This window comes from Monomorium pharaonis, chromosome 7, assembly GCF_013373865.1.
Source record: "Monomorium pharaonis isolate MP-MQ-018 chromosome 7, ASM1337386v2, whole genome shotgun sequence".
NCBI lineage: Eukaryota > Metazoa > Arthropoda > Insecta > Hymenoptera > Formicidae > Monomorium > Monomorium pharaonis.
This window is the reverse complement of record NC_050473.1, coordinates 20,874,572-20,900,652: the sequence shown is the minus strand read 5'-3', so window position 1 is coordinate 20,900,652 and position 26,081 is coordinate 20,874,572. Positions and strand designations below refer to the sequence as shown.

The 26,081-nt window shown below is 35.7% G+C and overlaps 1 protein-coding gene across 1 annotated transcript in view; it reads left to right on the top strand.

Moving 5' to 3' along the window:
- LOC105839315 (D-aspartate oxidase) overlaps positions 1-26,081 on the top strand; it is a 102,228-nt gene that overhangs the window by 25,655 nt on the left and 50,492 nt on the right. Inside the window, exon 4 of the mRNA XM_036289368.1 lies at positions 22,474-22,630. Within this exon, the coding sequence (XP_036145261.1) occupies positions 22,474-22,630 (157 nt within the window). The remainder of the gene's footprint in view (positions 1-22,473; positions 22,631-26,081) is intronic.

The window sequence follows — 26,081 nt, the reverse complement described above, 5'->3', positions numbered from 1 at the left end:
TTTAGAAAATATTTCGGGTACATAACTCGTCTAGCTTATACCCACATATTGCACAAATCTTCCACCGCAATGGTGCATTACACATATTGCGACCACTCGAAACATAGTTATATCTATTATAGCTTAATTTTTACAATCGGAAAGACGGTCATCCATCCAATTGTTAGCCGCCGTTGACGTTGCTTGACCTCGAAGATCGTACGTGGACTAACATTTTGTGATGATCCATGATGAGTACTTTATGTTTACGGATACATATTTGTTATAGATCAGTTCAATAGATATCAGAAAGATGCAATATGTCTAATTAAATAATTTGTTTATAAATATAAATTTACGGTTTTTTACTGATTTTTACGTATGCGAAATAATATATAGAATAATTCATAAAAATATATGTTTTTGACTGTTCTTATGATGAAACTAGTTAAAATTATGTTATATGATTAGTACACATAAGAAATTAAGTTTTAAGTTGAAAATGAAAAACGCGTTATAATTATTTTCGAAACAGGTCACTAATATCTGCCGAAGATCCCAGTGAACACAATAATATAGTAGCAATGTAACAGCAATGTAACCGAATATAACAGGTTACATTACTCTTATGTTATACGTAACTTACATGTAAGTTACAATTTCCGACTCAGCAATATAACATGTTATATAACATGTTATCTAACCGTCACATTACAGTTACATGCGTTCCATTTCACGCATGATAAGCATATCCTGTTTCTGAAAATAATAACATAAAGAGACTTCTAAAAGATAACGTAATGATGTCAGAATGTTAACAAATGCGCCGCTTTTTGAGAACAGAATCAGAAAACTGATATCTAAAAGATTTCTTAAATCGGATATCTTTAAACTGCAACTAGAGAAAAATAAAATAAAAGAAAAATTTCATTTTTTAAAATTATTTTTATCAACAGTATATACTAAATTTAGGACAAATAGTTGTATCTTTCGTTGTAAGTACGATTGGGGATCGCTGCCAGAGATCTCGCAAAGAAGGTATTTGGTCACTTACACCGTTATTTGTCTTGAACACTTTTATTATAGTATTCGTTTACAGTGAATAGATCGCGACCCCGCAAGGCAGAGGTCGCGTCTATGAGCTCGTTGTCCACGACCCCGCAAAGCAGTGTGTCGTGGTTGTGTATTTACAATGAGTTATATCGGCGATACACGAGATCCCGCAAAGCAGTGTGTCGTGTGTTGTCTTAGTTCGTCTACTTCGGATTGACCCGTCCCTCACCTTCTTTCGCCGGTTTATATATCCGATAATTCGGTAGATGGATCGAAAGAAGGGGAGAATTGCGTGAGGGCGTAAATTGGTCAGTATTCCAAATTATTGCTTAGACAGCAAGTGCTGTCTAAGGAGCATTGCGCTAATTGTCGAGCGGATTGCGCGAAACCTCGCGCGATGCGCTCAATGTTGACTGCTGCTGCTGCTGCTGCTGACCGACTTACGTCATCGTGCTACTGACACCTTTTTATCGTTATGAGTGTGTAACAAAATTTCTATTAATTAATTAAATTTAAATTATATTACTTTATTTTATTCTTACTTGCCGCTGGTAGGTTTTGAACCCGGGACCTTAGGATGACGAACCTTGTACTCTATCTGCTACGTCAATTTGACTCATTGATATGAATACTTATTATTATCTACATATATCTATATGTTATAAACTGACACAATTATATTATTTTTTATAAAAGCAATTAAATTTTGCAAAACATTAAAAATAAATAGCATTCATTTTTTTACTTATTAATTTCATTGTTAAATTTATCTTTTTCCATAACTTTAATAATTTGATGGAAATTGCGATCTATTTAGCACTAATACTTTGAAGCGTTAAAATGGTTAATGAGATGGTTAACTATATAGATCATATATTCTAAGAAAAATTGAATAGTACATTTATTATTCTGTTTTTGTTCAATACATGATGAATTTAAATTTTGTGCATTTTTTTGTGCGCAGTAATTGTAGACAAACCGTTATTTTTGAAAACATTATCTTTATGATAATTTTTTTAAATATCAAATAGATCTCTCATTCAAGATGTTATAGTGTTGTCTGATTTCTGAGTCAACTATGACGCATTGTTCCGTAATAACATTGATACGAGCGTGTTATGTTACGATTATACAATTTCTGTTACATAACTGTAACGCCAAAATGATGTATAACAGTTATATTACTTGCGTATAACAAATGTTACAGAACAGGTTATTTTCATGTTATATAGCACCTACATATTACAAGAATAACAATGTTACATTACATGTAACTTCCATGTTATATTGCCGCTATAAAACGTGTTCACTGAGATACATCCCAGCAAACACAGTTATATAACATCAATGTTGGCACATTAAAACGGGAAATAACACGCAATATAATATGTGCGTTACGTGTAACGTCTATGTTAATTGTAATTTCCCACTCATACAATGTTATAATTATATTATATAAATATAACGTGTAACTGAGATAAAACATAAATGTTATGCAACAATTATATTTTAATTATATGACTGTAATCTCATATTGAGATTAATGGTTTTATTAAATTTGCTATGAATTTGCAGACTAACCTCAATCTTGCAAACTAAATATCTGGAATGATTAATTACATGTTATTGAAAATAATTACAAAATATAACTGTACAATATTTTCTATTGCCAAATTGTAAATTTAGTACAATATTTAATGGAAAAATAAAAAGGATTGTCTCGGATAAAATAGATATTGTGTCTCATGCAGCAAGACACAGCGATAAAACTTCGTTGGGCTCGGTGGATGATCTGGATCGTGCTGAATCTCAGAATCGTCGCACCGCCGCGTTAATCACAATCACACTCAACAAGTCAGCACCGCTCGAGTACACCGGCACCATCAGACTCGTTCTGTCGGAACAACGGCAGCGGATATGTATAGCGCGTCACGAAATGGCACTGCCGAAAGCTTTCTCCGAAATATAATATCAATATAATAGATCTGTATTGATACGAATATTATATAAAATATTATAAAATATCAATATAACTTCAACATAAAATCTGTTATATAAGTGTTGTTATATTACTATTATTTCAATATTGCGAGTGAATAACAAAAAAATGTAAAAATTAATATAAAACCATTATATTGTACTCGGATAACAATCTAGATTGCATTAACATGATTGTAAGGTAACATCTGTTATCTCACATGTTACTTCTGTGCAATGTTGCGTCTATATTCTGTGTTTGCTAGGATGTGTAGTATTTTGACAAAGGTATAGAACAAAAAATTTTATAAAAATATTATTTAAAAACAAAAATATCAAATATAATAAAATTTTTTTATGATAACTATTTTAAGTGTAATTTAATTTGTTATTACTTATGCAATCTTTCAGAAACTTATTAGAAATATTTTAAATATAATATTGCGTTTAATATTTTATGGAAATATTATTTATGCAATGTAAATGTAATGTTACTTTTATAATGTCTTAGGAATACTTCTGAAAGAGTGCCATGTTTTTTTGTAATATTACAGAAACATTCAAATATGAAAGCAAATTTTTCTATGTTTCTAAAAGATTTCAAAAATATTGCATTTGCAATTTTATAAAAACACGAAGCAAATATATTTCTCAAATATTTCGGATGTAAAGTTACAATTAAAATGTTAATGAAATGCTTCTATACCATTTCCAAACGTTACAATATTTCAGCAATGTTACATGCCGTGAGTACAGAGCGGAACTAAACATACAGAAATGAAAGAAAAGAAAAGAAGGGAGGGCGCTCTCCATCGTACACCCATTTCCGGTAAAGCGCATATACTTATCTCGGCAAAGCGCGTAGTTTAAACATAATAAATATATATATTCTATCCAGTTAGCAAAATGACGCAAACTTTGCGCGAAGTTTGCCGCAAATTCGAGCAAATCTTTGCAGCAAAATTATGACAAGGTGTGTGTGCATTAAGCTTAACATTTGCTGGCAAGTCTTGTTGTAAATAGTATGTGAGTCTTCTCTTCGCCAGTAAATAAATAACCAAAATGATTTATTAGTTCGACACTGGCTAAATTTATTTAAAAACTTCTTATAACACGATGTTTTGACCATGGTTTTTGATCCTTATCAAGTGATAAATATTTCAATATAAATCCACACTTAAGGTATTGTGTCCACAACAAGCCCGAAAATCTGGACAATAAATTAACAATATTCAATGTAGACGATAACATTACAATAAATTAAAAAATCAAGTTTACAATCTTCCGTGTTTTTTGCGTGTCTTATGAGATATAAAGTCGTACAAATTCATTTGTCAATTTCGTTAGATACAATAGTTTTAAAACTTTATCAAGAAGCACGTTAGCACTTGGCAGCGACTGACTTGCGATAAAGATACGGAGTATCTAAATTGTTGTTATTATTCTGTTATATGTCACGGTCAAAAGATCTGTATCTTTTTGCAACTTTATTGTGTTGTTCTGTTTTTTAACAAAGAACATTTCAGCTATTTCTTTTTTACGTGTATGCTTTTCTTTGTGTAAAATCTCCGGATTAGACCAATCAAATTCGTGGCCTTGAGATACATGATGTTCGCTTACTACAGACTGATTATCAACGTGGTTTTTGATATCAGATTTGTGTTCTTTTATTTGGGTCACAAGATGTCTCTTTGTTTGATATATGTATGTAGCACTGCAATCCAAGCAATTAATTCTATACACAATTTCTGTTTGTTTGTCAAAATTTAAACAATCCTTTCCTTTTTTTATAACACTGTTTAATCTCTTCGGAACCGTATACAGAATGTCAAATCCACAGTCCCTCAACGTACGACCAACGCTATTGCTAAGTCCCTTAGCATATGGAATGGTTATGTAAGTCTTTTTGTCAATAGTGGTCATTTTATTATCATTAGGATCCCACATGTCACTATGATGCCTGAGTTGCTTCAATCTTTTCTTTATATGTTTATTGATCATTTTTGTGAGATAACAATTGTTTAGGAAAATTTCTTTGACAGCTCTAATATTTGAGTCGTGAAACTGTGGACCAGACAGTAGTAAGGCATGATCTATTAAATTAAGTATGGTGTTTACTTTATATTTGTGTGGATGGTTGGAAAAATAATTAATATAACGGCCAGAGAACTTAGGTTTCTTGTAACAATTGGTCACTAAAGTGTTGCCGTTCCTAATGATTGTTAAATCCAAGAAATTAATCGAGTTATTAGTTTCTGTTCCGTAAGTAAACTGTAGACGAGGGTGGTAATCGTTAAGTGCATTGAGTATGTTATTAACTTTGGATTTTGGGACTATTGCAAAAATGTCGTCAACATATCTATAAAAAATTGGGACGCCGAAATCAAGTGAATTAAGGCAGTGATCTTCGAGATCATCCATAACAATGTCCGCGGAAATAGGTGAAAGTGGAGACCCCATGTTGTAAATAGTATAACGCATATTTTATGCAAATAACAGGGTAAAATTTGCTAGTAAAGCATAACAACAAATTTGAAACAAGAACAAGGCAAACCTTGCTGTACACAATATGATAGCAAATTTGTGGCAAGAATAGAGCAAACCTTGCTGTACATAGCATCCCAGGTAGCAAGCCCACGTCATTTTGACGTCCCAAAATGGTCATATCTGGTCATATGTCGTCAAAATGACCATTTTTTTCCATGACCTAAAATTGACGTCATGATGACGTCATTTCGAAGTCATATTTCAGTCATGATCTGATGATTATTTTCCCAGACAGCACACATCCAAAATCGGGACATAAAAACATTATTAAGACGTATTTTAGATACGGTCTAAAGCGGTGTCTATACAATGAGATTTAAAGCGTAAGGTATAAGCATATTATATAAGCATATTATATTCAACTTTAAGAGAACTTTTTTAAGAAAACATTTAGATATCTTGGAAATAATTTCAAAATAGTCAAATTAATCATTTGAACGCTTCAAAGATTAGTACTAAATAGATCGCAATTTCCATCAAATTATTAAGGTTATAAAAAAAGATAAATTTAACAATGAAATTAATAAGTAAATAAATTAATGCTATTTATTTTTAATGTTTTGCAAAATTTAATTGCTTTTATAAAAAATAATATAATTGCGACAGTTTATAACATATAGGTATATGTAGACAATAACAACCCAGTGAACACATTTTATAGCGGCAATATAACATAGAAGTTACATGTAATTTAACATTGTTATTCTTGTGATATGTAGGTGCTATATAACATGGAAATAACCTGTTACGTAATATTTGTTATACGCAAGTGATATAGCTGTTATACATCGTTTTGGCGTTACAGTTATTCAACAAAAATTGTATAATCGTAACATAACACGTTCATATCAATGTTATTACGGAACGATGCGTCGTAGTTGACTCACAAATCAGACAACATTATAACATCCTGAATGACAGATCTATTTGATAATAAAAAAAATTATTATAAAGATAATGTTTTTAAAAATAACGGTTTGTCTACAATTATTGCGCACAAAAAATGCACAAAATCGAAATTCATCATGGCATGTGCTGAACAAAAACAGAATAATAAATGTATACTATTCATTTTTTCTTAGAATTACGATCTATTATATATAGTTAACCATCTAATTAATCATTTAAACGCTTCAAAGATTAGTGCTAAATAGATCGCAATTTCCATCAAATTATTAAGATTATGGAAAAAGATAAATTTAACAATGAAATTAATAAGTAAATAAATTAATGCTATTTATTTTTAATATGTTTTGCAAAATTTAATTGCTTTTATAAAAAATAATATAGTTGCGTCAGTTTATAACATATAAGTATATGTAGACAATAACAAGTACCCATATCGATGAGTCAAATTGGCGTAGCAGGTAGAGTACAAGGTTCGTCATCCTAAGGTCCCGGGTTCAAACCTAGCAGCGGCAAGTAAGAATAAAATAAAAAATTACATAATTTAAATTTAATTAATTAATAAAAATTTATTCTAAATGTAGTATGTGTTGTTGATAAAAATAATTTTTAAAAAATGAAATTTTTATTTTATTTTATTTTTCTTTGTAACTGTTGTGTAACGGTTAGATAACATGTAATTATAACATGTTATATTGCTGAGTCGGAAATTGTAACTTACATGTAAGTTACGTGTAATTTCAGAGTAACGTAACCTGTTATATTCGATTACATTGCTGTTACATTGCTGCTATATTACTATGTTCACTGGGAAGTACCCATATCGATGATTCAAACTGGCGTAGCAGATAGAGTACAAGGTTTGTAATCCTAAGGTCCCGGGTTCAAAACCAGCAGCAAGTAAGAGTAAAATAAAATAATATAATTTAAATTTAATTAATTAATAAAAATTTGTCCCAAATTTAGTATGTACTGTTGATAAGAATAATAAAAAAAGATAAAATTTTTATTTTATTTTTTAATCTCTAGTTGCAGTTTAAAGATATCCGATTTAAGAAATCTTTTAGATATTAGTTTTATGATATCTTTCTGTTCTCAAAAAACGACGCATTGGTTAACATTCTGACATTATATGTTATCTTTTAGAAGTCTCTTTATGTTATCATTTTCAGAAACAGGATATCTTTTAGAGATCTTTTTGACAACATATTGTTCACGTCATTCTATGATGTCAAAATACGGTACATTTCATGACGTCAGGAATTTGTGACATTCGACCGTCATTTTAACGTCATAAGGGCGTCATTTCGTGACGTCAAGAATAGCCAGTAAATGACCATTTTGGGACGTCAAAATGACGTGAGCTTGCTACCTGGGATGATAGCAAATTTGTGGCAAAAACAAGGCAAACCTTGTCATGCACAATATGATAGCAAATTTGTGGCAAGAACAGGACATTTCTTGTCGAAATTAAGATCAACAAAAATGAAATATTGGACTGATTAGTCCAATATCATATGTGAATGGTGCAATCGTACTTGGTTCTCTGTTCTGATGAGCCCCTTTTATTAATCCAGTAGGTAAATCTTTTCACGAGAAATGCACCATCTCGAGATAGGTAGTAAAGTCACCCAGAAATAAAGTTTAAAACTCGATAATGCAACCCTGTTATTTGCATAAAATGTGCATCATACTATTTGCGACAAGCCTTGCCAGCAAAAACTAAGCTGTTTACGGACACACCTTGCAATTTTGTTGCAAAAGTGTGCTCGGCAAGTTTTATTTTGTTCTTGCTACTAATTTGCCGTTATTCTGTGCTTAACAAGTTTTTTTGTTCCTGCCATAAATTTATTGCCATGTCGTGTAGCAAGGTTTGCTCTGTTATTTGCTTAAATTTTGCATTTTATCGTGTCGGAGCAAATCTTGTAATTTCTCTACGTAATATTTATGTACAAGTCTTTCTCTGTTATTTGCAGCATCGTGTGATGAAAACTTTTGCCGTAAATTTGCTCGAAACTTTTAAAAGACATGTAACAGATAATTACTTGTCATAAAATTGTTGTCAAAATCGAAATAATCCTTGCTGTAAAACTTTCACGATATGTGATTTTAACAGGCCTGGCTAGCTGGGGAGCTACAAACATGAATACTACCCAGATAGTCAAATGCAGCGAGTTTGCTGTCAAGTCGCCAACAATCGTTGAAGCAACTAATTTTGACAAACTTAGAACAAGGTGCGTCAGCATTATGTCTGTCGAACTGAACTCACGTGAATTCCAATTCTAACAACGGCAAATTGATTGCAATAGTGACAGCAACTTGACGACAACTCGTGTTGTCAATTTGCCATCCGCGATTAACAGCGTATTGACAGCAAATTGACAGCAACTTGTTATCATCGGTATGCCATCCGCAACCAACAGCATGTTAATAGCAACATAACGGCAACATATGTCAAATAATGAATGCTCATATGCTGACAATATATTCACATCTGGCATTGCCTAATAAAACTTCTGCGGTCACCCATCCAACTCTGAACCGTCGTCGACACTGCTTGACTTCAAAGATTTGTATGCAACCTAGCACTTCCCAATGATCCATGAACACTTGATGCTCATGAATACATATTTGTTATAGATAAGTTCAATAGATGTCAGAAACATAAAACGTATAGTTAAATAATATTTATAAATAAATATAAATTTACAGTTTTTTTACTGCTTTTTACGTATGCGAAATAACATGTAGAATAACTTATAAAAATATGGTTTTGTTGTGTTCTTTTGATAAAGCTGAATTATATCCCAGACAGCACACAATATTTATAAAATATTTACAAAATGTTTATAATATTTATTTGAATATTTTATAAATATTTATTCAAATATTTTATAAATATTTTTGTGGTCTTAAATTTGACAGATCATAAAGATTTATCATAAATATTATAAAAATATTTATGAAATATTTACAAATATTTACAAAATATTACTTGTACAAATCTTACTATCTGGGATATGTATAAAAAATTATTTTATTTTACATTTTATTTTTATAATAAATCATCGATAAAGTATTTTCTTTTATATAATAATGAATAATATGTTGCTAATTTTATTCATGTTTATCTTTTATTTTGTAACTATGTTTATGTGTAATATGATTAATAAAGTTATAATTAAATTTATATATATATATGTATGTATGTATATATACATATATATATATATATATATATATATATATATATACAGGGTGATTCAAAATAACTATATGTCCTTACATAGACGTATTTTTAGTAATATTCTGAGTCAATTTTTTCTTTCGCAAAAAATTATCCAGAGCTTAGATTTCTAGATATAATAAGAAATAGTTTATGTATCCTGAATCGGATACAAGAGGTAAGCAGGGGTGGCACAACTCACCGCTGCTCGCGAGCACCACGAGCACTGCGAGGCGTCTGCTGCGCTCAATAATCGATAATCATCTCAATTATCTTTAACACAGATCTTTAATACAGATTTAAAATTAATTTTCTATCATCTAAATAAATACGTAGAATATTCGAATTGATTGCTAGAATGTCAAATTTTTTGCTCTCCGGGTCTCCGTGTATGCATTTCCAACATATTCTTCAACAAATTATAATAGTAAATCATATTAATCAATATTTTTATTTTTAAGTTGCCGCGTTTCCAGACACATATTCGACAGTGTTACCACACAATAACCAATAAAGTCAGTTGTCTGCTTGCTTAGCTGAGCTCGATGTCAGCTGACATCGAGTAACTAGTAAACACGCGTTGTGTGTTCGTCGAGTAAATATGCGTTTCTTTCTTCGAATAATTTTGACGCGCCGAGTGATTAGTAATGTTTAATAGTTAAATGTTTCGTACTATTTTTTTGATGTGTAAATAAATTCGGTCAAGTGAGTGAACAGAGTGTGTGTGTGTGTGTGTGTGTGTAAATGAGTGTAAGTGATAAAATGTAGGAAGAAAGAAAAAAAGACTTTTAATCCGATAAACTAAAGGATGGATCGTGAGAACAATCAATTGATTGCAGGATGGTACGTGCGTAAACAGGTTCAAACAAGTTCTCTCCCTCCTCTCTCTCCTCCCTCTCTCTCTCTCTCTCTCTCTCTCTCTCTCTCTCTCTCTCTCTCTCTCTCTCTCTCTCTCTCTCTCTCTTTGTCACCTATTCATTTCTTCCTTTATTACATAATATTCGGGTGATTCAAAATACTAAATACCATCGTTAAAGATAATTGAGATGATTATCGATTATTGAGCGCAGCAGATGCCTCGCGGTGCTCGTGGTGCCTGCGAGCAGCGGTGAGTTGTGCCACCCCTGCTTACCTTTTGTATCCGATTCAGGATACGTAAACTATTTCTTATTATATCTAGAAATCTAAGCTCTGGATAATTTTTTGCAAAAGAAAAAGTTGACTCAGAATATTACTAAGAATACGTCTATGCAAGGACATATAGTTATTTTGAATCACCCTGTATATATATATATATATATATATATATATATATATATATATATATATGCCTTCAAACTATGAAGTTTTATAATTGTAGCTTATTGTTTACAAATTGCTGACAATATAAACTTGTCACACGTTTACGACAACTTTTCAATAAAAAGACGTCTATATTTTTGAAATTTAAATATAATTAATATATAGATATTAATTTTTATAATTATACATACTTGCAAATATATATTATCCCAGGTAAACCAGATAAACTATGATATATATATAAAATATATATATATAAACTATGATATATATATACAATATATATATATATATATATTGTATATATATATCATAGTTTATCTGGTTTACCTGGGATAATATATATTTGCAAGTATGTATAATTATAAAAATTAATATCTATATATTAATTATATATATATTATATATATATATCATAGTTTATCTGGTTTACCTGGGATAATATATATTTGCAAGTATGTATAATTATAAAAATTAATATCTATATATTAATTATATTTAAATTTCAAAAATATAGACGTCTTTTTATTGAAAAGTTGTCGTAAACGTGTGACAAGTTTATATTGTCAGCAATTTGTAAACAATAAGCTACAATTATAAAACTTCATAGTTTGAAGGCATATATGCAATAACAAATAAAAATTATTATATATGTTGTTGTGAGTGCATCACACTCACATGTCGCAAGCGATAGACGGTGTCGCATGACACCTCGCGCGCGGCCATCGCCCGGCCTACATACCGGGCGTCGCACCGGGAAACGTACCCGGTTGCCTAAGACTCAACACCCAAAATCATCTGATTTTGGGGTGGAATCCGCATGGCCAGCAATTGCTGGCTAAGCGAGTATCCTGTCCAAAGGCCTATGACCGCGGAAGTACCTTCCCTGGTCATACGCCTAAAAACGGTGTATATATACACCGTGCGACAGACAACGAGCGGGCTTTGTCACACCGTATACAGCGACTCACGTATGTCGCCGACTCGTTAATATTTGTTACGGTTCATCATAAGTGTTATCAAGTGTACTAAGTAAGAATATACATATATATCCTGATATCACAACTGGCTATATTCTCTCGAAGACCTGACCCGAGGAGCATCGGCAGACGATCCCTAATCCCTGTGACCCTTTATTAAAGAAGGGCCACAACAAATCTGGTGGCAGCGGTGGGATCCACTGCCGAAGAACCTACAAGGAAAGTACTCCCTAACGGACGCAGAGTCTAGAAGAGAACAGCTAAAAAGGGAAAAGAGCGGAAGCCGATCAGAGCGAACTAAACTCGCCAAAGATCCTGCACCACGCAGCCGAGCCGATCAGCTGATCTGCGGACCCGAGATCCAGCAAGGAAGACAGCCATCGAGCCAGAGCTCCGCCATCGGACAGCGCAACAGCGATAGCGGCGTAATCGGAGAAGACACCGACCTACCGCATCGTGATTCACCAGCCAAGCGGCGAAACGACGGACGACAGCATGCAACGATATACTGCGTTAATGTAAGTCCGACAAATCTTGTAATGCAAAATAGATTATAAGTTAGCGCGTCCGAAAAATCCCGAAAATACGCAAGCCCCCGGTAACCTAGTTATCGAAAAACAACCTTAGCAAGTGATTAGAATAGGCGAATGTCCGACAATAGTAACTCGCCTATACGCAACGAATCGTGGCTCTTCAGTGCAGCTGCAGCGCGATCAATACATTATTTAGAACTAGATCTTGCCTGGCGATCGGCCCAAGCTCTTCGCGAGGATCGGGATAACGTGCGCAGAGCTTTAGAATATCCCCCCGAAGGCAACAGCGAGTTACCCGAGTACGTGGTACGCGAGCGAGAATTTCCCTTCACGAGTCTCGATTCAAGTTTATTCGAATACGCGACACGATCAGAATTGCCGGAACCAGACCGTGAGATCCGACGAACGAGACCATACGTTAGCCGGACCCCGAGTCGCGTATCCTCACGAGGTGAATTTTCATTGACCTCGTACGATTCGGATATATTTAACCCGGAAAAAATTCTCGACCGATACATAATGAGTGCCAACGACCAAGCACAGCCATCGGGCGCTGAACAAACGGAAGCGCAACAATTTATGGCTGACGCGGAAAGAGAACTACAGGAAATACATCAAACAATTCGCGAAAATCCAGCCGCCAGGGTAGCACAGCTCAACGTAGCGAGAGAAAGGGACGACGAAGTCCGGGATACGCTACGCGCCGTAATTCAAGAAATCCGTCGGTTGCAAACAGATATCGATGCCGTGCGAGAAACACAACTGCACACGCAGCGCATTTACGATCATCGCCCGTCGCGACCGAACCCGAGAGATACGACCATTAGAGATCAAGACGATGACGTTCGACATCGAAGAGGCCGCGGGACACTACCGTTAAAGGAAGCGCGTTGCATGATCCCAGAATTCAATGGGAATGCAAGTAAACTGCAGGAATTCTTAAGCGCAATGACATACGCGGTAGAAAATATTGACCCGGCCGACGAAGTGACGCTATTAGGCGCGATATTATGCACCAAATTAAAAGGTCGTGCCATGCTGGATTTCCAAACGCGAAAAGTCCGAGATTTCGAGCAATTAAAACAGGAGCTAGAAGCGTGTTACGCTAGTAAAAAGAGCACCACGCATTTACAAATCGAGTTTAATACGCTCAAACAAAGAACTGGGGAAAACGCGCGAACATACGGACTCCGCGCCGATAAATTAACCATGGACCTGTACGAGTCCATGATAGAGGGTCGACAACACTACACGACCGAAAACAAACGCGCGATACTCGATATTTTACAGCAACAGGCACTCGAAAACTATCAAATCGGACTTAACGACGACACGAAAGCCGTAGTCCGATCGCGCGGTTACGCGACACTGCAAGAAGCAATAGCCGCTGCTAGCGCGGAAGAGCGGATAAAAGGAACGGCCGCTAACCGACCCAAGCCGAAATACAATACGCTTGGCGGAGACAACTACAAAAATAAATTACAATGCCGCAAATGTGGAAAAATGGGGCACCATGGTAAAGATTGCCGAAGCAGCCGGTATGCAAACCGTTTTTCGTTACCGCAACCGGAGAAACCACGCGTCAATGCAGTCGACAAATTTTGCAAACACTGCAAGAAACGCGGCCACACTCGGAATGAATGCTGGCACCTAAACGGAAAAGCTAGAAATAAAACGTCAAAAGGCCCCCAAGGACCGCGACACAATAATATAAAAGATAATAATACGCGAAAAACAATTGAATCGCGAAAGAAAAAGAACTCCGATTTCGAATCCAGTAGCGAAGAAGAAAGAGGATCAGCTGGAAAGCAAGATAAGTACGCGCGCTCGTATCAAATTGCGCAAGTAACCCGAGCCGCCCAGCCGAGAAGCGGCCTTGACCAAATCACGCTCCCAATACAGGAGACGCGAGCAGGGGAGATTGACATGCTTTTTGACTCAGGCGCAACTCTCTCACTAATAAAAGTAAAAACTTTGAAAGGGAAAACCAAAATTTCCCCCGAAAAAATTACCCTAGCAGGGATAACTGGCCACAAAATGCACACCATCGGAAGCATGCAGGCCCATATTAAACTAGGCGAGCAAGTATTAGAACATACTATGTACGTAGTCAAGGACGATTTCCCCATGGAGTACGACGGAATACTTGGACTCGACTTCATGAAGAAGCACCGCGTAGTCTGTGATTACGACAAACAGCAATTAAAAATAGCAGGCGTCACATTTAAGCTAAGACCCTGTGGCAAAATTACTCTACAACCGCGTAGTGAAACTATCGTACGAGCCATCACTAACCGAAATCAATCCGGAGTGGTGCAAGCCAAGGAAACCAAACCCGGGGTATATATCGGCCGATGTCTGGTTGAACCAAAAAATTTTGCATGCGCAATTAGCGTAATAAATACAACCGACAAGCCAATAAAAATACGTACTCCGCACGTGACCATAGAAGATCACGACGAAAACGACTATCAGATACGCTGTTATTAACGAAGCGGAATGTACAAATAAACCACGGAGCGAACGAATCTGACAAACACTACGCACCCGGCACCTCAACTGGGAAGAAAGACAGGCTCTCACACGGATATGCGAAGAGTATCAAGACATATTCCACCTAAGTGGAGAATCACTGACATGCACCGCAGCAGTGAAACATGAGATACGTACACAAGCCGACGCATCGCCGGTCAACGTACGACCGTATCGTCTCCCTGCGAAGCATAAGGAAGAGGTGAATACGCAGATAAAGCAAATGCTACACGATGGCATTATCAGAGCTAGCACGAGTCAGTGGAACGCGCCACTATTAGTGGTACCCAAAAAAGCTGACTCGGCCGGAAAACCGAAGCTTCGAATTGTAATCGACTTCAGAAAGCTCAACGATCTAACTATTGGCGACTCATTTCCCCTACCCAACATAGAGGAAATCCTAGATCAATTGGGAAACGCCAAATATTTTTCAACGCTAGACTTAGCGTCAGGGTATCATCAGATACCAATGGCTGAGCACGATAAACCAAAGACAGCGTTCTCAACACCGTACGGACATTACGAATACAATCGAATGCCGTTCGGATTAAAAAACGCGCCAGCCACGTTCCAGAGACTGATGAATTCAGTACTCATAGGAATACAAGGACTCAGATGCTTAGTATATCTCGATGACATAGTGATATACGGCTCGAGTCTAGAAGATCATAACAAACGGTTAACGGAAGTACTGCAACGCTTACGAGAAGCGAATTTAAAGCTGCAGCCAGACAAATGCGAATTTTTACGAAAGGAAGTCAATTATTTAGGACATGTGATTTCCGAAGATGGAATATCACCGGATCCAACAAAGCTGCAAGCAATAAGAGATTTTCCGGAACCAAAAAAGGTTAAGGATGTTCAGTCCTTTATAGGCCTCGCCGGATATTATAGAAAATTTATTAAAGAATTTTCCAAAATCGCAAAACCGTTAACCAAACTAACTAAGAAAACAGAAAAATTCGCGTGGGCCGCCGAACAACAAATAGCCTTTAATACGTTAAAAGAAAAATTAACGACGGCACCAGTGCTCCAATATCCAGATTTCACAAAAGAATTTAATGTGACCACAGACGCATCCGATTATGCAATCGGAGCGGTATTGTCACAGGGACCGATAGGCAACGATCGTCCCATTGCTTACGCGAGCAGAATATTAAATCGCGCAGAGCAGAATTACAGTACCACCGAGAAAGAATTACTCGCAATAGTGTGGGCTGTAAAGCATTTCCGACCATATGTGTATGGGACCAAGTTTAAGATCGTAACCGATCATAAACCCCTTATATGGTTGTTTAATGTAAACGACCCCGGATCAAGACTGATTCGATGGAGATTGAAACTGGAAGAGTACGATTATGAAATCATTCATAAGGCCGGTCGCGCGAACGCGAACGCCGACGCGCTGAGTCGTAACGTGAAACGGGAAGCTCACGTTACAGAAGCAACTGATAAAGTCCTCGCGCTAAACGAAGATGGCAAACACAAAAATACATCCAATGAAGATGAGAAAGAAGAGGATAACAAATGCGAACCAGCATATACAGAAGAACAGAAAAAACAAATTCTGTACGAATATCATGATGCACCTACAGGAGGACATCAAGGCATCGAAAGAACAATAAAAAGAATACGACTCAAACATAATTGGCCTGGATTAACGGCCGATGTAGAGCGGTACGTAAAAAAATGCGAATTATGCCAAAAGAATAAACTCTCTCGAAGAATAAAGGCGCCTCTTATCGTCACAGATACGCCAAGCCGACCTTTCGAGAAATGTGCGCTCGACATCGTAGGACCACTTACAATAACAAAAAACGACAATCGGTACCTACTCACTTTTCAAGATCATCTTACGAAATTTAGTAAGGCGATACCTATCCCGAACCAGGAAGCAAATACCGTGAGCAAAGAATTTGTCACGAAAATTGTACTGGAATACGGAACGCCAGATTACGTACTAACGGATCAAGGCACGAATTTCACGAGCGAGATATTCAAAAATACGTGCAAACTATTGAAAATAAATAAAATTCAAACTACCGCCTACCACCCCGAGAGCAATGGAACTCTTGAAAGATCACATCGGACTCTAGCCGAATACTTGCGACATTATATAAATCAGGACCAAACCGACTGGGACGAATGGATCCCGTACGCGATGCACACGTACAATACAACGCCTCACACGGCAACGGGGTATACACCGTTCGAACTAATATACGGTCGACAGGCAGAACTGCCGACAGCCCTAACGAAACAGCCTAAACCCACCTATAACTACGACGACTATGCGCAAGAATTAAAGGAGAGGTTAAGGGCCACAAACCGTGTCGCACGCGAAAACATAAAAGAAGGAAAGGCCAAAGCAAAAACGCAATATGATAAACGCGCGAAGGAAACAAAATTTAAAGTCGGTGAGAAAGTATTATTGTACGACGAAACGCTCCGGCGCGGGAGATCCAAGAAACTCGACGCGCAATGGACCGGACCGTACACGGTGACCGAAAAACACTCGGAAGTCAACTACACGATTAAACGAGGCAGGACAACTACGCGCGTGCACGTAAACCGCCTAAAACCGTTTATTGAAGCGTAACTAATAAGGCGAAAAAGAAAAAGAGAAAAGAAAAAGAGAGCAAAACAAAAATAGAGACTTACCATGATGATACTGCCAGCCGGAACATGACCCAAAAAATTAAAATTATCCTTGATACAGTCATAGTGCACCACTACCAAAAAATTAAAATTAATCACTACACCTAAGAATTAAGCACTAAAGACTACGGAGCAACGTTTATAATACAGTTAATTAGCTGGATCTTCAGACGAAGGATACAGATCCGGCAGAACTCCATCACGGAGATATAAGTCTACGGCGAACTCGAGTTCAAGATCAAAATTATCTTCGAACTCGCCACCATAAGTACTATTTAACAAAATCCCCTCGGTGGTCCCCTCGTCCTCTATAACCAACAGATCACAATCCTCCGAACAATCCATTAATGAGTCGGATTTCTCCCAAGGAATGGGACCATCATCGCACCCAGCAAAATGTTCATAGCCTTCGATAGGCAAAGGCTCGGCAGGATCAGAACCTTTATACTCGTCCAACGGAATATAATTCAATTCCTCCAAGTCATCCGATAGTATGACTGTCTCCCGATCATGGAAATCGGAAAAGACATCATCGTAACCAGTGCTTCCGCCACAATCACTCACCTCACTCTCCACACTATCGCACGAACTTAGATCACGACGATACATGACAACGTGAAAAATGTAAAATTCTCGACACGCAAACGAACTAATGGAAGGCCGACAAAAGACTGAAAATTCGTACCGCCCAAAGAAAAAATGAAAGGCAAAAAGAAAGACGAGAACGAAAAAATATGCACTACTAAGCAGCCACAAATTAGCAGCATCAAACACACGTGCAGCAAAACGCTGACACAATTTAATAAGATACGCGTAGCGAAAATCGATCTAATAAGAAATTCCTCGTACACAAAAAAAAAAAAAAAATTTTTTTTTTTTAATAATTACAGATGTATAATCTGGGCAACACTAAATGCCGCGGAAGAACCGGACATAAGATCACAGTACGAGATAGAAAGATTCACCCATCATCCAGGAATATACTTCGAGAAGATAGGAATACTACACCAAATAGAATCCTCCTGGAAGGTGATAATCAAAGTAGACGCTACGTCACTAACCAAACGACTTACACAATTAGGAAAATACATACATAAAACAGACAATTTATGTCAGATGATAGCCGTAATCGGCAAGGAAACATGCACAAACCTGCATGAAATTATTAAGAAAGGTTTCGAAAGAACAAATAATCTGATAGAGCGAATAAACTCAACGTACAAGAAACAAACCGCACAAAAGAGAGGATTGGTCGATGGAATAGGATCTGTGGCGAAATCATTGTTTGGTACCATGGATGCAAATGATGAAAAACTCATCAACGAGCAATTAACAATATTGCATAATGCTGAAGAACTAAATAAACATGCAATAAAAAACCAACTAAAAATAATGAAAGCAACAATAGCCCACATTGACAACAACGAACGAACAATACGACAGAACGAAAAAGACGTATTAGAATACGTAGCAAACGTCAAAAAGGGAATGTTGCATCCTCGTCTAACACCCATCAACGAAATAATAGAGTCTCTTAAAGACGCAAGCTCGAAACTGCCTGAAGGATTATATTTCCCCTTTAGAATAGGCAAAGAAGAATGGTCAACGATAGAAAGATTCGCGGAAATAGGCGCGTATTGCGACCATTCTCATATATACACCATTCTGAAATTTCCACTCATATCAATACCGAAATATGAAATTCAGAATGTAATTCCTCTACCTATCCCAAATCCAAATAACATTTTCTCATTCATAGAAGTAAACCATCCTCTCGTAGCGATAGATACAGTACAGCGTACGTATATAATACTAGCGAATAGCGACCTACAGAAATGCGTAAAAATAAATCGCGAATACTTATGTACGCAGAACCATCCGGTATATAGGATAAATGCAGACTCCATATGCGAAGTAAAAATATACGCGGAAATCAAAGAAAACAATAGAGACTGTAAAATAAAAAATACTATATCGAATAATAGTATTTGGATAGCATTAGAGAACTCACACTCGTGGCTATACTCGACACCGAAAAGCCAAGTAATCACTATACACTGTAAAGACCACGGACAAATAAAGGAAAAGATTGAAAGAACGGGTAGAATAACGTTTAAAAATAGCTGTAAAATAGCGACGGAAAACGCTATAATAAAATCACTCAAGGCATCATATGAAACGCGAGTAGAAGCGTATCTACCGCAATATAACATCTCGTTAATACAAAAGTCTGACTCAACAAACGACACAGACATAGCGAGAAAAATAAAATTAAAAGAGGTTATACAAAACCCAACAGAACTAGAAAGCTATAAGCAAAAAATAGATGAAATAAATAACGAAATTGAAAAAAGACCAAACTCGATCTTTCAATCGCCACACTTTATTTTTCCAATGGCAACAAGCGGAACAACCATTGTAATAGTCACAATAGTGATAGTCATAGGGATTATCGTGATACGTAAGAAAATGCGCGGATCACGCTAATACAAATTAGAATAGTACGCGATTCTAAAATAATATATATGTATTTGTATAATGAATTGTAACAAGTTTCTCCCGACGGGGGAGGGGCGCATGGCAGTAACCAGCACGTCTCGAGTTAGCAAAACGTGACACACGATCACGTTACAGCAAATTGCCGGACTCTGGCAAGGAACGACACGTGCACCAACGGTGCACAGCTGACTTAGCTATGACTATATATGGTCCGATAATGGGTTTCTACCCCACCAAATACAAATTTTTGGAAAATTATAAAAACCACGGCAGAGCCGCGCGACAAGAAAACTCGTAAACCAACACGAGCCAAGTCGCGTCAGTCAAAAGTTCCTGTGAAAATCGCAAGTTCAACCAGAGGATTTCACAAGATGAAGATCCCGAAGGAAACAGAACAGCCAATTGATGGGGTGCGCCCAATTGACCACCCTACTCGCTACGAGCGATTTCTGAGGAGCATTTGCCTACGGCCAACCGAGAGGTGCCTCGTAGAAAACGAATTCGCCTGGAGGCGATGGTGCCGCAGGTGTTACCGGCCACACCGGGCCCAGTGCGAGGTACGAGAACCAACCTCCCACGGGTACCGCACACAGCTGGCGACAGACGAGACATGGGAAACCATCACCCAGTGTTTCCTATGTGACACCATCCTTATGGACGTCCGACCGGCAAGGGACTGCCTACGGTGCCTTGCAGTATTCCTAGAAGACGAGGACGCCATCCAGGAAGCCCTCGACCTGAATATCAGCTACGAGACGTTCCAAAACTGCCGACCCAGCAACCCCGCTAACTAAGGCTACCAATGTAGGTACTACAAAACCTGCGTTTAAAAATAACCACGCTATAGAAAAATTTGTACCATACTTTATTGCGTATAGTTATAATAACAATCATAGCGAAATTTTAATCCGTGACCGATAACTCAGCCCCCTCGTTGTCTTCCTAATAAGGGGGAGGGATGTTGTGAGTGCATCACACTCACATGTCGCAAGCGATAGACGGTGTCGCATGACACCTCGCGCGCGGCCATCGCCCGGCCTACATACCGGGCGTCGCACCGGGAAACGTACCCGGTTGCCTAAGACTCAACACCCAAAATCATCTGATTTTGGGGTGGAATCCGCATGGCCAGCAATTGCTGGCTAAGCGAGTATTCTGTCCAAAGGCCTATGACCGCGGAAGTACCTTCCCTGGTCATACGCCTAAAAACGGTGTATATATACACCGTGCGACAGACAACGAGCGGGCTTTGTCACACCGTATACAGCGACTCACGTATGTCGCCGACTCGTTAATATTTGTTACGGTTCATCATAAGTGTTATCAAGTGTACTAAGTAAGAATATACATATATATCCTGATATCACAACTGGCTATATTCTCTCGAAGACCTGACCCGAGGAGCATCGGCAGACGATCCCTAATCCCTGTGACCCTTTATTAAAGAAGGGCCACAACAATGTGTTGTTGCTGTCATGTTTGCATCATGATGCTCAAGATATAATCATTCATTCGATTGAAACATTCATTGCCGTTATGTTGCTGTCATGTTGTAGACAACATAATATACGAGTATTGCGAACTGTTTGTTTGGAAAATTTCGCCAATTGTTTGTATGTATAAGCAGACATATTGCTGTATTCGTAACGTGTTCTACTTCGATGTCAGCAAATATATAGCAAATATCTAGCAACACGTTTTGTGCATTAGTTACTTTAAAATGCTTAATCACGCTTGGCTATCTGGGTACACTTTTAACAATAAAACATAAACAAAATATCGAACTTTAACTCAATAAAACCTTATCAATACGTCGTAAAATGATCAATTGACTGACGTTATTGATTAGTCAAAAAATGCGATCTTAAATGACGAATTATTGATGTCCAGTGGACGTTACTTTGCTACGTGGGTTGCATGTTTCTGAATCGTTTCTGCAATATTACATTGCAACTCATAATATTGTTGTAACGTTGCAGCAATGTTGCTAAAAGCTTTTGTGCTGTATGGGAAGCAATTATAAATATTATCATCAATTGACATGCACGTACCAAAAATTAATTTTTTTTCGATTTTTATATTAACTCGATCGTATTTCTTTAGATTTTGATGCGTACTTTAATTCTGTAAAAGAGTTTTGCAATTCTATAAAACCTAATAAAAGATTAGTTTAATTAAAAAGTGTCGGTAAAACAGACAAGACTTTAGGATTCCCATTCATGATTGTTTAATAATTGGTTTGTTTTGTGACTGGTTTTATACTGTAATCTTGTTTTGATAGATTGCAATTAGATGGAGTCACGTTCAGGCAAAAAAAATTGAATTTTTTAAAAGAATTGAGTGATGAATATGACATCGTGATAAATTGTACTGGGCTTGGAGCGCGCAAATTATGCGACGATAGACGTCTCGTTTCCTTACGTGGTCAAGTGCTCAAAGTATGTTATTATTTTTCTCTCGAATATTGAAATCTTTCCTTATTCATACAATTTTCTTCTCACACATTCTTACATGACAATTGCTTATATGATATTCAGTATTTGCCATCTCTTTGTGTAAAATTATTTAGATAAATTAATGAAAATACATAAATGGTTGTATAAGCTACCGCAATTAAGAGTGAATTTAAAATTGTTAACAATAAAATTTATAAATGCAGACATTTCAACACTGAGTTCGGAACTTTTTTCAATGCGTAGAACCAGAAAACGTAGTAACACAGAAATATCTCTGATATTTCTTCTCAACAGTCGTATAAAAACCAATCGTCAAGTGTAGTGTCAAAGATTAACAGTAATTATCAAACGAAGAAAGTCGAGACTTTAAGGATGTATCGGACATACAATCTTACAAGGGGACCTTACGGGTCATGGAACACCGATTTTTTTTATACTTATAGGATTTGAAGATCAGTACCCGGACTTCAATTTCCTAAAGCAGTACGATGCGCTTCTCAAAAATACTCGAGAAAATCGGTTTTGAAGATTTCCGATATCTGTAAGTACAGAAAATTTTAACCTATTGTCAGAGCCGCTCGTAGCCGAGCGCACAGAGCTCTAGTTTCGTAAGCGCGGAGTCGCTGGTTCGATTCTTGCTCTGGCCTCAATTTTTTTTTCATAAGTTAATAAAGTTTTTTTTTTAATTCTATATCTTAACATTTATCAAATTGAAATGCTAATTAATTATTAAATATTTATTCGTTATTTTTTAAATAAAAATTAACATCTTTTTATTTTTAATTACTACTTGATTGAAAATGCGAATATTTATAATAAATTAAAATTTGATACAAAAAATGGAAAACATTAAAGAAAATGAAATACTTTTTAAGAGATTACGAGTAAATACAAAAATAATATAAAAAACAAAAATAATATTTATAAAAATGGTTATTTAATTTTTATGAGTTATTAATTCATGTATGTTATAAAATATATTAATAATAAATACATTTGACATTACTCGTCAGTATTACATGAGCCAATTTAATTTTTATTTAAAAAATAACGAATAAATATTTAATAATTAATTAGCATTTCAATTTGATAAATGTTAAGATATAGGATTAAAAAAAAAAACTTTATTAACTTATGAAAAAAAAATTGAGGCCAGAGCGAGAATCGAACCAGCGACTCCGCGCTTACGAAACTAGAGCTCTGTGCGCTCGGCTACGAGCGGCTCTGACAATAGGTTAAAATTTTCTGTACTTACAGATATCGGAAATCTTCAAAATCGATTTTCTCGAGTATTTTTGAGAAGCGCATCGTACTGCTTTAGGAAATTGAAGTCCGGGTACTGATCTTCAAATCCTATAAGTATAAAAAAAATCGGTGATCCATGACCCGTAAGGTTCCCTTGTTAGACAAAAGTGCATGAAATTTGAAATACTTAAATAGCTGTCTAACGCATAGTAAATTTAGATGTAAGAAACTTGAACGATAGTTGGAGTCTTATTTTTACTCTTACAAAGGTATTTTTCACGTATTTGCGATTTTTTTCACACTGAAAAAAAAAAGTAATATATTCAATAAGATATGTTATTGCGGGCTGCCAATTAAAAAAATACTCAATACAATAATATATACTATTGCAGTATCAACATTGTACTTGCATTAATAGCAAATATTATTGTATTGAGTATTTTATGTAGTTGGCAGCCCGCAATCACATATGTTATTGGCTGTATTACATTTTTTTTCTGTGCACTTATGAGTTTAAACTTTTGACAGTGAAAATGCACAATTATCTCAAGTTATATTTTATTTCTTTAAAACAGTGTAGTGAAAACAATTGAAACTTGGCAGATATTTTTATCTATTTATATACTAAATGTACAAAAAAATTCAAAACACTGGTACTATTTCTTCTATATTTTTAAGCTGTTTTATCATGATTTTACATGGTATCCTTTTCCATCTTATGGAAAAAGACGATCTTGACGGATAAAATAGCTAAAAAAATATAGAAGAAATAGTACCAGTGTTTTGAACTTTTTTGTACATTTAGTATATGAATAGATGAAAATATCTGCCAAGTTTCAATTGTTTTCACTACACTGTTTTAAAGAAATAAAATATAACTTGAGATAATTGTGCATTTTTATTGTCAAAAGTTTAAACTTATGAGTGAAAAAAATCACAAATACGTGAAAAATACTTTTGTAAGAGTAAAAATAAGACTCCAACTATCGTTCAAGTTTATTGCATCTAAATTTACTATGCGTTAGACAGATATTTAAGTATTTCAAATTTCATGCACTTTTGTCTAAAATTGTATGTCCGATACATCCTTAAATATATTTGGCTGTAGTTCCGAAAACGTTTAATTTCCGATTTAGTTCAAATTTTGAAAATTAATTTCTTTTGGAGAAAAAAAACATATGTAAGAAGATTTGGCGATTCAAAAAAAATTTTTTTTTTTTTATATTGGTAAGTAGGAAATATATAATTTGTAAGCAAAAATTTAAATTTACTGTAATTTATTTTTACATTGTTCCGTGCCACGCGGATAGGATATGTTATAAATATTAGTGCGGGGTTAAAGAGGGAGGGGAGATAGTATTATCTGCTTTAACCAAAAGTACATTGAGAAATAACTATGTTAGTTGCCCCAATAAAACAGTACGTGATATCTACGTTAATGCTACGTGGATTGGCATTATTAAATCTACGTGAATATTCGAGTTGACATCCGTTCAAAAACGGTACTAGACTTTATGTGGATGCAATCATAGATTCGACGTAGAAACCACGTAAAAATTTTACAAATTTTACAAATATTCTTGTAATATATATGTACTCTCTAAATTTCTTGGAGTAAAACGCCACTTTAAAAGAATTTTACTCTGGGCGATAGTGAAAATACGGCCACTCGAAATGAAGTGACATCTCATTTCTTATAAGAATGCATTTTTCGCTCAATAAGAGATCTTTTCATTCGACTGGAATGAGGGTTTTCTTGTACCAAATTATTCACTCAATAAAAATGTGTAAATTATAAAAGTATTATGTGGTGGTTCTCTTCCATATTGAGCAGGAAGCTAATTATTACTTGTCTTAATTGTGCTACGGGTGGTCTTTATGTAACGCGCCAGCTGCACTTTACTCCCGAGAAAATAGGGAAGAATACAATTTTTTTAAAATATTTTTATTTGAAAGATTGAATATGTTTTTTAAAGTAATTTTATTCTCAGATTTTTTAAAGTAAAGTTTGCAAAAAAAAAATTATTAAAATTTACGACTTTCAAACGGGTCTAAAACGCGCCTTAGCAGATGATATCCATGTGACGTCATACCGTTTCTCATTCATAACAACACGGGAAAGATATTAAGCACTTATTAAAAGTTTATTATTTTTTGTGAAAAGAAAAACATTATGAGTGAGAAAAAA